The sequence below is a fragment of the Bactrocera dorsalis genome, chromosome 3 (genome assembly GCF_023373825.1).
Source record: "Bactrocera dorsalis isolate Fly_Bdor chromosome 3, ASM2337382v1, whole genome shotgun sequence".
Taxonomy (NCBI): Eukaryota; Metazoa; Arthropoda; class Insecta; order Diptera; family Tephritidae; genus Bactrocera; species Bactrocera dorsalis.
The window spans coordinates 2,021,948-2,037,639 of NC_064305.1; the positions used below are offsets into that span (position 1 = coordinate 2,021,948).

A 15,692-nucleotide genomic window follows, 5' to 3' on the forward strand; every position below is an offset into this window, starting at 1 on the left:
TTTCGTTTATATATTGTTAATGGGAAGAACCAAAAGCCCAAAGCTAATATAAAAAAAGATTTTTTCTTGAAATTAACACATATTCTTACGAGTAACACTTGCTGCCACTTACTGAACAGATTTGCTTTGTAGGCAGCTGACAGTGAAGTCAGTTCTTAGACTGAGGGAATCCTCCCATTAGTTGCCAGTAACAAGTAACATTCTAATACATATAGTTAGTAAGTACCAGGGTCTACCCTATACCACAAGTTATCGAAATCTTATAAAATTTAATTAAAATTCAATCCCCAATGTTGCCTCATCTACCAGAAAAGGGAGAGAAAGGGTTGAGTTGGACAAGGCAGCAGGGATGAGCGTCGGTATGAATGGATTAAAACTAGATAATCTCTTCAGCAAAATTAGAAGCCAAAATCCTCTACCACTGCAGCGAGTTTTCAAAATCCTACAGATTTGATTCAAAATTCGGTCCCAATGTCGCCTTACCTTCCATAGATGACTGATAAAGGGGCTAGGTAGACAAGGGCGCAGGAATAAGTATCTAAACGGATGGTTTCAAACTGGACAACTTAGTGGAAGGTGGTGTGCTCTCTACAAAATAAGGCATCAAAATCGCCTTCCGTCTGCCAGACAACAGGAGTGCCTTTCAAGCAGAGATCACAGCAATTTAAGAAATACTACTAGTTCTGATAAATAACGAACTCACAACATGGAATATGCTTAGATGTATAGACACCCCGGCAGTTTTGAAATCACTTAAGCCACTTAAGGCTTTGTCGAAATGGTGAAAGCATGCCTTGATCTCTTAGTTGATCTAACGTCCTATTTTTCTATAAACCTGCAATGAGTTCCAGTGCATATTGATATTCTTGATAACTGTGAAGCAGATGAATTAGTCAGAAAAGGCATTAACCAACAGTTAGACACCGGAAAAAATAGAATTTACGTTCCGCTGGTTATTTCCAGATATTTAGTCGATAAACTTATTTTAAATATAGCTGAGTTTCGCTGGAGTCAATACCTGACTTACTCAGCAAGCAAGCAAACGTGGCATTAATGGAATGTGGGCCGCACTTGCGGGCTAGCAGACTAAGATCACCAAATAATGACGATTGTAGAAGCTGTCAGTGTAAAAACAGTAAAAGCTTTTCGTACTGATGAAATTCATCTGAAGCAGAAGGAGTGGTTCAGTGGGAAGGCTTTTCAGTGAGGGGATTTTAGTTCCTGTGATATCACAATGAGACCTCCAAAGAGCTACGTGCGTCCTTACTTCGTCTGAGCTTATATACCCGGCTATAATATCCTTTAAAGCTCCATCTTTTGTAGCATTAAAGGGTATAACATTTATTTATTTGGAAGTTGATAACTTAAAAATCTTGAAGCGATTTCAAATATCTCTAAAATTGTATTTAATCTTTGGTGGAACTCAAAACAAGTGGTAGACAAGAGATTGGAGGTATGAATAACTCTTGAAAAGTTGCGGTTTTAAATATCGGTTGAAGAAATATTAAAAAAAAAGTCAAAGAAAACAACTAAGAGTGGAGCTTGCCAGTCAAAATAAAACTTAACATGTTTATTACTGATAAGAAGCAAATTTTGAATCTAACTGTACTTCAGAACCACCTAAAATATTGTACGCACTTTTTAGAGCTAAGACACGAACCGAAGGAGATGGAAACTGTATCTACTGTTTCTGCTGCTTTTTCGGTTCGTGTCTTCGCTTTGGACATATGTATGTTTAGTATAGCGATAGCTCATAACTCATCGGCAATCCTCGAACTGACTGGAGTACTCGTATTTTATTTATTCAGCATTTTTATTAAATTCTTTACGCGGACTGTTCACTAACTGATATTGTCAAAACCAAAATGCCGACATTTTGTCGCCATTAGCTGTTCGCTTGAACGAATATCTCTTTAATAACATATAATATATATAAGTCCGGATTCCGCATAAACACATATTTAGCTGCTTCCATGACGAATCCACACTGACGTAAGGATATTTTTAATAGCATTTGCTAAAGCTCATTTTCTTCTGAATTTTCCAGCTGAACAAGCATGCATACTTACTCAAACACTCACACATATACAACTGTATATATAAATTACGAATTAGCATGCATGTTTGTATGTATATGCTCTGCATAATCTCCCCTTTCGTTTGCTTTGAGCGAATGTGCGTTGACTTGGTTTATGATGCCGGAAAATCCCTTTGAAATTGCATTCATTGCTAATTACCCCGCACATATTAAAGTACAGGTGGCCTTTTTGCAGATTTGCACTACCCCTGCAACCACACAAATACACACATACAGAAATTATTGCGAATGCTAACAAGTTTGTAAGTGTGTGTTTGTGGTCGTGTGTTTGCCAGTGCCAAATGTACATTTGCTTTCATATGGACTAAACATGCAATTGTATGCTAAGTAGTGGCACATAAATGTCAACTACAGAATTGGTAATAACATAAAATAGCCGGCCAACAGACGTACAAATAAAAGTTTGTGTATGTGTGTTCGTGTGTGTGGTGAAGTGGTGGCTTTGCAACCCAGTTGAGTGGAAGAACATGTCGGACAAGGCCAGTGCCCAGTTTGGTCACAGGAACACGCTGAGGAAGTGGAAATGTAGGCAAAGTTAATTATTTGCCATGTCGCTGAGGGACACCGGGCAGAAAGTCGTAAAAAAATGAAAGTAAGAAACTGTGGAAAAAGTGGGCAGCCAGCAAAAAACCGTTGTACTTATGTAGGCTTGCGAGATTTATGTCGAAACATAAAAAAATATGCTCACGAAGAGCTGTTTGTTGACTTGCAGCCATATTCGTCTTATAACTGCCTTATTGATTTAAGTATGCACGTGTGTGTGTGATCTCATTTCCATACATACGAGTCGCGTAAAACATATGTGTCAATGTAGTATGCGCCCAATTTTTCGGGTAGCAGCGTAATTAAGTTGTACTACAAAAACAAGCGGTTACTTTTTGGGTTAAGTGGCAATTCTAGAAGTTACATGAGTGTGCATATATACACATACTGACAAATATACACATATTTACTTATTTATATACACATGCTTAGCGGCTAAATGACTTTTGCTGTAACAAAATTAAATGTTTTAAAGCGAAACTATTTAAGTTGACAGAAAGAGTTGAAAAAATGCGCAAAATTGAGTAATGCAAAATACATTATAAATTTGAAAGAAAAAGTGTTAAATTTTTGCTAACAATTTTTTGTACCAAACAGCTAATGGCAGCTTGAATCCTTAGTATGAAAAGCTTATAATTGTTGTTGTACTATTTGCTTAAGTAACAATATTTTAATGGTTAATTTCGAAATTTCGATTTTCGCTTTAAAATTATCACTAAATTCATTTTGCGTCTAAAAGCAGCTACATTAATTGGAAGTTGTACGTGTATGTCGTCATCTGAAATGCAAAACAACGTGTCATGAAAAAACCCGAAATTGAGCTTTTATTTCTTACGATTGACTTGATCGTAACATAAAATTTCCAGCTTCCACTGTCAGATATAACCACTATATAACCAATATATAACCAATATATAACTAATATATAACCATTTCATAACCGATACAATTTTTTTTTTTTTTGTCAATATCAATGTCTTTTATTGTATCGTTTTTCCTTTGCCTGTAAGCTTATGAAGAGTGATGTTTCCTTATTTTGCATTTTAGAAGACGAAATGTAAATGAAGTGAGCTTTCGAGGAAATAGTTGCACACTTTTCAGCTTGTCAAAAAAAAAAACAAAAAAGAAACGTTAACTTACAAAAAGATCTTTATCCTGATTAAGATCGGTTAGTTAGTATGACAGCTTTATGTTGTAGTGGTGCGAACCAAACAATTTCTTCAGAGCTTATATCAGAGCCATAGTTAATAACCCATATCAAGTTTTTTGTAGTAGTTTATGTGCTGTAGTGTTCCGATATGTGCGGTTCTGGTAGCGTCTTGTTGAGAAAAGGACGTGTGCAAAATCTCTAGTCGATATCTCAAAAACTGTGGGACACATTTCCATTTATACAGACGGAGAGGCGGACATGGCAAAATCGACTCAGATCCCTGCTCATTTATGTACATGTATGCCTTGTAGGGTCACTGATGTTTCTTTTTAGGTCTTACATACTTAGAGCAAACTTAATATAACCCGTTCAGGGTATAAAAATTAAAATTAGATGAATAATTCAGTCCTAACGAGTTGAAAAAGGCATTGAGTGAGTCTCAAACAAGCTGAAATATACTAAACTTGTAGTTCTAATGTTTCACACCTTTTCGAAAATTCAACAAATATTTTCATAAATTCTGGTTCCAAAATTTTTGAAAATATGATCGCATGCTGGCCTACTTTTAGGCGGTTATTACTAAGTATTCATACAATATTCAATATCGCATTTTAGAAGCACCTTGCTTAAGTTTTGAACAATATTTGTGTCTTCAAAAACCCAAATTTTCAATTCAACTTCGGCTTTATTTCCGAAGTGCTTTTGTCTGCAACACAAAGTAGTAACAACAGCCAAAAGTAGGCTTTACAATATGAGAACACCCAAAAGTAGGCTTCAGCTTATTTGCTCGCTATTTAGCGAGGTTTCAAAAATATTTCTCTGCAAATGCTTGACTTTATTTGCGCATACTTTCGGGCGGCTTTTGTACGAATTATGGGACTAACAATTAAGCTTTAGACAAAAAGTCAATCTAGCATATTATCTCAATTCAAAATACTTGTGTTGAGTGCTATTTAGGGCAGGCCAGATATTGCGCGTTGCTTCTTTACTTCCACCTCTTGCTTTCAACTTACAAAAGCTGCTTTATTTGAAAAAAGGCTTTCCTAGCCCTTGATTGACGTGAGTGAGCTGTGCTGTGCTCTGCGCAAAAATCTTGACAGAAGTCAAGTAGAGAGATTAAATAGGAAAATTGTAGACATTAAAGCGCGATTTGACAAACATTTAACTTTTGACAACAACAAGACAAAAGCACCAAACGGAAGCGCAAATAAGAAAAGCTACGAAATAAACAAAAGACCAAATTGGAAAGCGCAAAACAAAGGCAAATAAGCAAGTGCGCGCCGGCTGACTTTATCAGGCTTTGTTTATCTCAGAGTGTGTGTGTGTATGTGTGAGTGCATGATTTGTAAGCAGCAAATAAAGCGCGGTGTGAGTAGTGTGGGTAGCGACGGCAGGCGGAAGCAGCGGGGCGGCGGAAGTGTGGCACTAATTTGTGCGTGTTGTTGGTGGCGTGCTAAAATCCTTTGTGAATTGACAAAATGCAGCGCCAAGAAACACAAAGTCAGCGTGTGATTGGCAGCAAATGAGGGTGGCGGCCAACAATACTGATTAAGAAGTTAGAATTGAAAGCAGCGCCAGCACTCCAGCGCGGTGTTTACGTAACGCGAATGACGCAACAATGACTGAAAGCGTGCGCGCTCGTGTTGTCCGCTGCCTTTCGCATATCACACGCTGCTCAACTCACACCTGTCACTTAACGAAGCGCAGCCTTTTGTTTTCATGCCACAAGCGCGGCAGCGCCACACAAATTCACAGCGAACAAGCGCACTGCCTTACAATTGGCAAATCAAACGGAGAAGAAAGTGCAGTACATTAATATGTATAATAATAACAGCAACAACGACAGCACACTTTTCAATTACCGACATGAAAACAGCGCACAAAGGGTGTACACCCCTGCAAGTAGGCAACGAGCAAAGCACATCGATGATAAGTAACAAGCAATAAGCAGGCAAGACGCGATGAATGCCTGCATAATTTCTAGCGCGTGACTGTAATTAAAAGTCGCACAAAAGGGTCGGCAGCGCACCGTACACAGACACACACACATACATACGCGCACGCTTACACATGCCACAGTGTTACTAGTGGTGGCACTGATGGTGGCAATGTGGACTTTATCGGCTCGCTAATGCGAAAATATGCACAAATTGCACGCTTTTGTTGTTAGCGCACTACAACAACAGCGCTGAAATCGGCTTTGTATTGCTTTGTGCCAATGCAATTTCTATTTTCTTGAAAACAAGCAATATTTTCTGAGTGCCTCGTCACCCTGATTGTGATTGCGCTGATTTATGCGCCCTTTTTGTGGCACATGCCGCGCATGCTGTCACATACGTGACATCGCTGCAACACGTTAATGACAGTGGAGTGCACGAAAACGCAGCAGTCATCAGCCTCAGCGGCCGGCAGCGCGACACACAGTGCTAATTGCACGTTCCAACTACCGCTTTGGCGCCTGAAGTGCTTCTTCGCGCTCAAAAACTGATTGTGATTGGATGTCAATCGCATGCGGCACGCGTGATTACCAATAATTAGTGCGCATTGGTGGCCCCAAGCCAATTTGCGCTCGTTATTTTGCTTATTTCTCTATTATTTGATTTTGTGCTGCATTGTTTTCACTTCCGTTTCCGCTTTGCTTGTCATTAAGCCGTATTAGTTACTCATGAATTTTTTGAGGAAGACATCACTGCATTATTTATTAGTAATCGGTTGTTTATATAAATAAATAATATAATTTATTAATATTTTGGGTAGTCGAAAAAGTCGTTTCGTATTTCTAATCAAATCACTTTTTGCTATTTTTCCAATCTTTTTCTATTGACAAACTACGAAAAAAACTTCCTAGACCTGCCAGCAGCCATCAAGGATCCACATAATATTCCTAATTTGCCTTAAATCCCAGCTAAAACAAAAATGCTTGCACTTACTGCCCTCTATTTGTCGGCAAGCCGCGCTCTTGTCTGCCTCTCACTCTCTGCCACTGACTTTACTGCCGACTCGTAAATAATTCCCCACAAATGTTGCAATAAATTTTTGCCATTTCATTACAACTTTTCGAGGATTTGCTAAAGTAAACAAGCAAAATTATATTACAACAGCACGCCCAGAAGTATGCTATAAAGCTGAAATGAACTAAGCGCACTCATATCGCTGCAGCGTGCTTCAAAGCAAATCATATTAAGCGCCAGCCAGTTGTTAAACAATCAAAGCTTTGTATTTGTCATATAAACAAGTAAATATATTTGCACGCATACAGAGAAGAAACAAATATCAAGCAAAGCTAAGCTAACGTAAGTTGTCTGTCCATATCAAGACTTGGCATATTTGCTTGAATTTCTCTCACAAATGCAGCGAGTAAGTCAGCAAATAACATAAGCAGCCAAAGCATACATGTATATATGAAGAAATGAGTGATGGCCACCTTATATATATTTTTCTGTAAAAGTAGGGCACAGCGCCTATGTTTATGCAAGGTTTGGGATTAATATACTTACTACAGCCAACCAAGTTGATGCATACAAATAGAAAAGACTGTGTTGCGCTTTAGCTACCTTTTTCTTAAATTTTTATTCCCAATTTCATTTCCAGCGTAAGAAATTTCCGTTATAACTGCACTTTTATAATCATATTTGTACACGAAAACTATATATTTAAATTCAATTTTTTTACAAAAATTTTCGTTAAACATTTTTCCTGCTTCCTACACAAACCTCTTGTATCACCCTATATTTTTCCTTCGCAAGCAGCAACGCCCAGCTGTCGACTGAAAAAATATGTTGCCTACATTCGTGCGCGCATATTTTGGAATAGTTCAGTACGCCCCAGCGCAAATTTAATATTTTAGTAGTTCAATATATTTACTCTAGTGAATAGCGCAGTTTATGAGCCAAGCACATAAATAAAGTGCCTGCACATTTCTGAAAATATGCTTATGTGCTTATGTAAGCAATGCATTGGCAGGTAACTAAGTAAATACTATTCGTTGGCTTATGCTATGTAGATTAGTTTGTTAAATAATACCCTGGATTTATGGCCAGCGCTCAGCTGTTCAGCGTTTGCAGCTGTGGCCGAATGCTGGCATTTTTATGCGCTTCTGAGGCTTATTGCTTTTACCTGCTTTTCTGATTCTTTTCTACTTGTGCTGTTATACGAACGTTTGCATATAAAGATATGCGCTTCATGACAGAAGATGTGCATAAGAAATTAGGGTATTTCAGGTGAGACCAGAAATTGATAGTAACATACTGTTAGTGTAAGCTGCTCAAGCAACGACTATTTGAAGTCGAGAGCCTTAAGTAAATACTATACGTAGTGAACATGCAAAAATTCAGAGGAAGGAAGGAACATATAAGGAAGACTTTGTTGATCTCTTTGCTCAAATCTAGCATTTTTTCAAAGTACTAAGCTAACATATATGCGGTCAATGAAAAAGCGCCTTGATGTATGCTATATCTTTTCGTTTATTTATACAAAATTGATTACTAAACAAATAAATTACGTTTTTATGTTCAACTTAGTATAAAGCTTGTATAGTTATGAAATAAAAAACTATTCTTATGCATAGAAATTTCTCTAAAGTACGTCTTACTCATGGAAATTGTCTAAATTTAGAAAAATATAAAAGCGAAAGTCTATACCTTTAAACATGCTTTGCCGTTTTATGTACTTTTAATCAACTTAAAATTGTTAAAAGTTGGGAAAGTTTTACGTATTATGCCAAAAATAAGTTCGACGCCTTGAAGTATGCTATATTTTTTTAAAAATAACGTTGGATTAAGAGGTGTGCGTTGATAGTCTGTGTGCGAATCTAAGTATTAGTAAGAACTCTATAAAGAAACCCAACAAAAAGTAAATTTTTTATTCAAACATTTTTTTTTAAATAAATTAACGCCTATTACTTTTTGATTATTTTCAAAAGTTCCATAAATTATATGAGTTTCAAATAAGCAGAGATATTAAAATAACACACATACAGGGCAGATAAGCAAAGCGCCTTAAGGGATACTATATTTTTTGTTTTATAGATATAAAACGCCTTGAAGTATGCTATATCTTTATCATAACTATAAAATTATCGTTGTTTTTAGAGATGTGGGCTAATAGTATGTTTGCGAAGTCATAGATTACCAACAAAGTTATAAAAAATAATAATTTAAAAATAATTTAATTTAGGTAAAAAAAAATTAAAACTAATTTTTTAGTAAAAAATGTTTATTTAAGTAAAAAAAGATTAAAAAAAATAAAAATAAAAATTATTAGTTCGAAGAAAACTTAATTTAAGTAATAAAAAATAAAAAAAAGTACAAAAAATCATTTAAAAATTAATTTAAAAAATCTTAATAAAATTAAAAAAAAAACAATAATTAAAAATTTATACAAAAACTTGAATAAGTAAAACAAATATATATGTAAATACAAACAAAATTAATTTAAATAAAAAATTTTAATTTAAAAAAACTTTATTTAAATAAAAAAATCTCATTTAAAATTTGCAAAAAATTTTAATTAAAAAACTTAATTTAAGTAAAAAAAAATTAAAAAATAAAATTAAAAACACATTAAATAAAAACTATTAATTTATAAAAATTTATTATAAAACTTCATTTGAGTAAAAAAAATTAAAAAATACATAAATATAAAAAATATAAAATAAAAACAATTAAATAACAAAGATTTAATTATGAATTTAATGAAGTTTTTGTTAAATAAATTTTTTATTTTTTATTTTATATTTTATATATATAAAAATTAGAAAAAAAAAATGAATTAAAAAAAACTACATTTAAGTAAAAAAAAAATTTATAAAATATATAAAATTAAAGCACAAAATGTAGTAAAATTATTTAATTATTAATATAAAAGAAATTATTGGTATATTTATTTAAATTAAATTTTTTGTAAAATATTTTATTTTGCATATTATGCAATTTTTTTTGTTTTATATATATATTTTTTTTTTTTTTAATTGAATAAAAAACATTTCTTTATACTTTTTCCACTTTTTGATAGTTCCATAAATTTAGCTTTAAGCTACGTTCAGCGCATTTATAAAATATGTTTCTCTTTTTCTCCAAATTTCAGTGCCGCCTCTTAGTTTGCTGCTGCAAGGTCTAAATCACGCGCTCATCGCAGGCACGCGCACGCATGTGACCTGCACTGCGGTCGGCGCACGACCAGCGCCACAAATTGTGTGGAAAAAATCGGGGCAGATACTCAAGGGAGCTACACAGTCGGTAAGTTTGTGACCATTATTGAAATTTTTCTTAAAAATAAAGCAAAAATAATAAAGTACAGAAACAACCTTGGAACCTTGTCTTAAAAAAATTATAAACGCAAGCAACTGCGCCACAATAATGTGCCCCACCTTGGATCACACGCAATTCACTAAACAACTCATTCATATATACATATGTATATTTGCTTCTAAGTCTCTTTAGTCTCATGCACATAGCACATGCAGATACGCGATCTAAAGCTCGTTTGCGAACATCTTTAATCCTTCAACTTCAATATTTTATCTTTGCAGACTTCCAGCGATGGCAACACCACCGTCTCCGAGCTGATGCTTATACCGGTGCCCGAGGACAACGAGCGTCAAGTAGTCTGCTCCATTTCATTAAATCCATCTATAACGTCGCAGCAGCTGCACGAGGGCGATACGACCGTGTTGACGGCGCAGAGCAATGGCAATATGGGATTGTATTTGAAGGATTCGCGCGTGCTGAATGTGACACGTAAGTCAATTGTCGACACGGCGACTGTTAAGGCGAGCTTATGCTTGGCTTTGCATGCAAACACAGGCGCACAAATGTATGCCAAATGCTTATACTTGTAGAACATACATATATGTGTATTGATGGCTGCAGTGACTGTGTGTGTGTGCATTTGCTTAACTAGTTGTGCGCTCGAGTTAGTTACACTCAAGTGCGAGTACTCGCTTGCACTTCACATTAACTGAGCACTTCATAAGTACAGTTAGTTTCACATGCATACCTGCGCATAGATGTGTACGTATGTGTATGCCTATACTTTCTTACTTAGGCGCGTATTCTATAACTTGCTGCATATGCATTCAGCTAAGTGTTTAAGCATTTATGCCCTCGCACTTATGTGAATGTACGTTAACTATGTAATAATAAACACTTACTCGAGCTTTATTCGCAGTCGGTTTACGCCGACGTAAGCAGCTTTCGCCGTACTAATTAAGTTTTTAATTGATTTGAGTAAATTTTAATTGGATTCCGAGCCTGAAGCTGCACGTAGTTAGAAATCAATTTCGTTGTTGCATTGAAGTGTACTTTTGTTTTATATTAGCTAATGCATAATAAGTGTTGCAACTAAATGTTGCATATGCGAAACATAGTTCTTGAGCCTATGAGAAAGGTGCAATGTTTGTAATTCTTAAAAGAAAACTTAGAACTTTACTTATATGAATACAAATACAAGCAAAGCAAGCTGAATATCCTTATCTTGATTTTGATCGACCAGTTTGTATGGCAGCTATATGCTATAGTGATTCGATCTGAACGATTTCTACGCAAATTGTACAACTAACTAGGATAGTAATTCAAGCCAAATTTCGTTATGATATCTCGTCAAATAAAAAAGATTTCCATACAAGGACTTCATTTTGGCCGTTCACTTTGTATGACAGCTATATGCTATAGTAGTTCAATCTGAACAATTTTTTCGGAGATTGTATGGCTGCTTTAATCAATAATCCCTGAGGAATTTCGTGTAGATATCTTGTCAAATAGAAAAGTTTTCCATACAACCCTTTGATTCCAATCGTTCAATTTGTATGGCAGCTATATGCTATAGTAAACAGATCTAAACAATTTCTTCGTAGATTGCATAACTACCTTAGATTATTACCCGTGTCAAATTTCATGCAGATATCTTGTCAAATGAAAAAGTTTTCCTTATAAGCCTTTGATTATTGTGGAGAAAAGGGCAACAAAAATCGAGCAAACAAAAATCTTATAAAAAGCTGAAAGTTTACTATAAATAAATAAATATATATATATTTTACCGTTTTATAATTTCAAATCTATTTCTACTCTTCTCCTTCAGATGCACCCATTGTCTCGCTGCGCTTGGGCGCACCGCTGGATCCGAACAACCTGCTGAAGGGCTCCGATGTCTACTTGGAGTGCGATGTAAAGGCGAATCCGGGCATAACCCGGGTCGAGTGGTATCACAATGTAAGTTATGCTAAACACACACACATACATACATAGGTAAACACAAATAATCGTGGGCATTGCAACAAAAGCAGACTTAGACACACAGGCAAACAGGAGCACAATGTGTCTGTGTGTGGCTTACTGCAGCACAATGCATTTTTAATATATTCACAAAATTTCAAGTAGCGCCAGTCAACAAGAAACAACAGCAACAACAACAACTAGACAGTAACAAACAATAACGAAAAGCTTGCCAGCTATCGTGTGGCGCACAATGGCAGAAAGCATAAAATTCATTGACGCGCTGAAACAATGCGATCACGTTTGTACACAGCGTACTTACGCACACACACACATCCAGACAGAATAAAAGTAGTGCTCGTACATTTGAGAGCACCTAGGCGCTGTGGCTCCTTTTCACTTGCGTCGTGTATACATATGTGACCCTTTTTAGCGCACTCAAAGCTTTCTTTTTCAATTTTGCTCCTCGCCTCTCAGCCGGCACCTCATTTTTTCTTGACAGTGTCGTCGTCCTTTGTTCGTTTTCATTGTTTTTGGTTTTTTTTTTTGTTTTTTTACAAGTTGTTCGCCAATAAAACAACAATTACACTTGAGACGTAAAAATGCTGCTGGCTCTGTTTAATATGCACTTCAATTCTTTCACATTCACTTATGTGGCGCATTGTTGCCATTGTTGTTGTTGCCTGTGTAACGTTGGTAACTGCATATTGTAATTGTGTAGCAAGGAATTTTTCATTATAAAGAAATAGACTATGCTTTAAATTGGAATTTAACTGAAGCAAGCAACGACTCCCTCGACATGTTGCATGTTTTTTGCTTTGAGAATGTGTTTGAAGATTTCACCTCGATGCTTTAAAGGATAATAAGTAAGGTTGGCCAATTAATATAGTTTTTTCTTTCAATGTTCTATTAAAAATTTAAAATTATTGCTTTAAAAATCAGTAAGTACCAGGTTTAGAAAAAATTCGCCGAAAAGGACTAGACCTGTACTAGTTCCGTTAGCGCTTTTTCGGCGTGCAGACAGACTGCTGGTTGCCCTTAAATCATAAATTAATAAATTAGAAAATACTTTTTTTGCTAATATTTAATTTTTAAATCCATACTATAAAATCGAGGCACTTGAGACTCTGCCACAAGAACTGTATGAACGAACGCATCATATACACAGATATTCTTCTCAGCAGTACTAAGCGTCCTAGCACGCTGAACATATATTTTTCCTTAACAAGAGCTGATATGTTGTAGCTACTTTCTTCAACTCCTTCATTGGGATACCATACAACATCTGATCAAATTTGACCCGGACTGACACTTATTTTAATACAAATGTTTGCTATAGCCCTTAAAAAAAGCACATTTTGAGCCAATATAAGTATGTTAACGAGAAATTGGCTTATTTATATACTCTTTGTATTAGGCTCGGCCGGGATGACCGTCAGTGCTTCAGGGAGCTTTGGTTTTTCAGTCTCGGCTTATTTATAGAACGAACTTCACTAGATTCTTGGACAATTTTGACATCATATGTATAACCCAGGCCACGCCACCAATAGCGTTTGATGAATGTAAAGTTTGAAGTCAGATAGTCCAAGATCTCTTTTTTTGAACTGTACCTGAACCGAAGTTAAGGGTTTTGCAAAACATTAAGGTATTTTAGAACGTGTCTAACATTGAAACGCTTCCTACCCAAAAAATTAACCAAAATATGTTAGATCAATTCATAGAAAATTTTGAGATTCTTTTCTAAATCTTTAATTCCGCCGAGATAGTTTTCAAGTACTCTTTCGAAGTCTAGTATCGAAGAGAGAGCAAAAACGGAGTTGATTGTCATATGCTTACTACTGCAGAGAAGCTGTTAGGAAAATATAGGATCTGCCACAAAAAGAAGTCTTTAGCTCCGCGACAACGTAGTCAAACCCACTATGTTCTATGGATTATTTGTGTGGTGGAGCATATAGTACCCGTAACCGTACGTTTAAGGCTGATTAAGGATTACCTAACCTCGTAATGACAGAGCGTCACATTGTGATAAGATTAGTATGGTGGTGATGCGGAATTGTTGATAACTGTAAAGCTGATGAGATTACAAAGAAGGGTACCCTAGCTCCGCCATCAATAGAATTGGATGGGGTCAGTGCTTCCTTTCATGTGTGTTCTCTTACTGGATAGCTGGGAATTTGGTCAGCGCTGGGCTACCATGGTTCAAGGGCTGTCACAAGACTCTTTTGGCGATCCAGTGAGCTCCAGTAGAGGTTGTTTACCTGGAGTAAGATCAAGAAGAGGCTGCCATTTCATTACTGGGGTTCTATTTTTATGGCAAAGCAAAGGATTGCGTGCACCTTAAATAGACCAGTCCGGTTCAAATATGATCAGATGATATATATTTCTCTTAATTTCCCCATTGGCTCATAATCTTGTACTAATGCTTCTTAAGTATTCGTTTACATAATGTGCGTCTGCACATTCACACATATCAACACATTTTAATGCATCTACATATACTTGTATGTATGTATATATGGATGCTGCTACACGCACTTACCCCCATTTGTAGCAGTGCAAATATTTAAGTACCTGTTTACCACTCTGAGGCACTCAGCATGTGGAAACATCATTTCATCTGTAAACTCATCAAATCCATCTATATGAGGCATCAGCAGGTATGTGTGTGTGCGTGTGTGGGTGCATTTGTTCTATGCCTCACCTATGCGCTTATAGCAATGACTAGTCAGACAGTCACTCAGCCGGAGACTGATGGCAAATAAGCGAGAAAATCACATGAAAATGGAATTGAGAAATGAAAAATGTTTTAAAAATTCCTCAATAAACATAAAAATGTGCAGCTCTCCGCTTCTGCTCCAGCGACGAATCACATTTTAATGCGTATTTGTTTGCCTGTAAACAGTTTATGTGCCGCATGCAAACGCGCCAGCAGACAGTAACACAGCGAAAGGTGCAAATGCATTTGTTGTTGTTGCACATTTTTAAGATTTATTATTATTATTTCTTATGCTGCCTTTATTTGCATTACTCTTCGTAAATAATGCCATGCAGCAGCGTGCGCGCATATAAATAAGTAATAAATAAAGGCACTCAGCTGACGTGCCGGGCGGCCGCCCCAAGCCAAGGCACACATGCTTGCACTTGCCACTTCTGCGCCGTCTTCGCACACCCACTGCTTTTGCAGCTATCCAGCTCGAAGGATGCTTGACTGCTCGCCTATTTGATCTTCCTTGTTTGCCTTCTTTGTTTTTCCACTGATCGAGTCCGTTGTTGTATTTATTTTTTGTTTGACATTTTCTTCGATTTTCAGCCGCCAACACGGCTTCGTTGTTGTCTCGAGCCAATATGACTTCGTCGCTGCAGGCAGTCAAACATATACGGATTACTCCACACACTACTGTAAATATACAGATATGCAGTGCTAATGGTTTGCTATCCTGCAGCCTAGTGTTTTTGTTGTCCTGGCTTGCACATCCATCACCGAGTGCTACGCTTGGTTACCCTTTCAGCTTTTTCCGTGCTCCTTTTTTTGCGACTTGCAACTGTCTTTTTGTAGCCATTACTTGCCTACTCTCTTTCCACGCTGGTCGCTGGCATTTCCTGCGCCACACTACTTCGCTACTTTTGAGCCCCTCCATTCGAGCTCGCCGCTGCATGTTGCCTAGCAAAAGCAATCACTCGCCTTCCTCCG

At 36.5% G+C, this 15,692-nt stretch overlaps 1 protein-coding gene across 1 annotated transcript in view; it reads left to right on the forward strand.

Annotated features, from left to right (window-relative positions):
• The window catches only part of LOC105230208 (uncharacterized), a 155,079-nt gene that overhangs the window by 116,204 nt on the left and 23,183 nt on the right, over positions 1–15,692 (forward strand). The window contains exons 7-9 of the mRNA XM_049452993.1: positions 9,876–10,027; positions 10,321–10,528; positions 11,868–11,998. Coding sequence (XP_049308950.1) covers positions 9,876–10,027; positions 10,321–10,528; positions 11,868–11,998 — 491 coding nt within the window. The remainder of the gene's footprint in view (positions 1–9,875; positions 10,028–10,320; positions 10,529–11,867; positions 11,999–15,692) is intronic.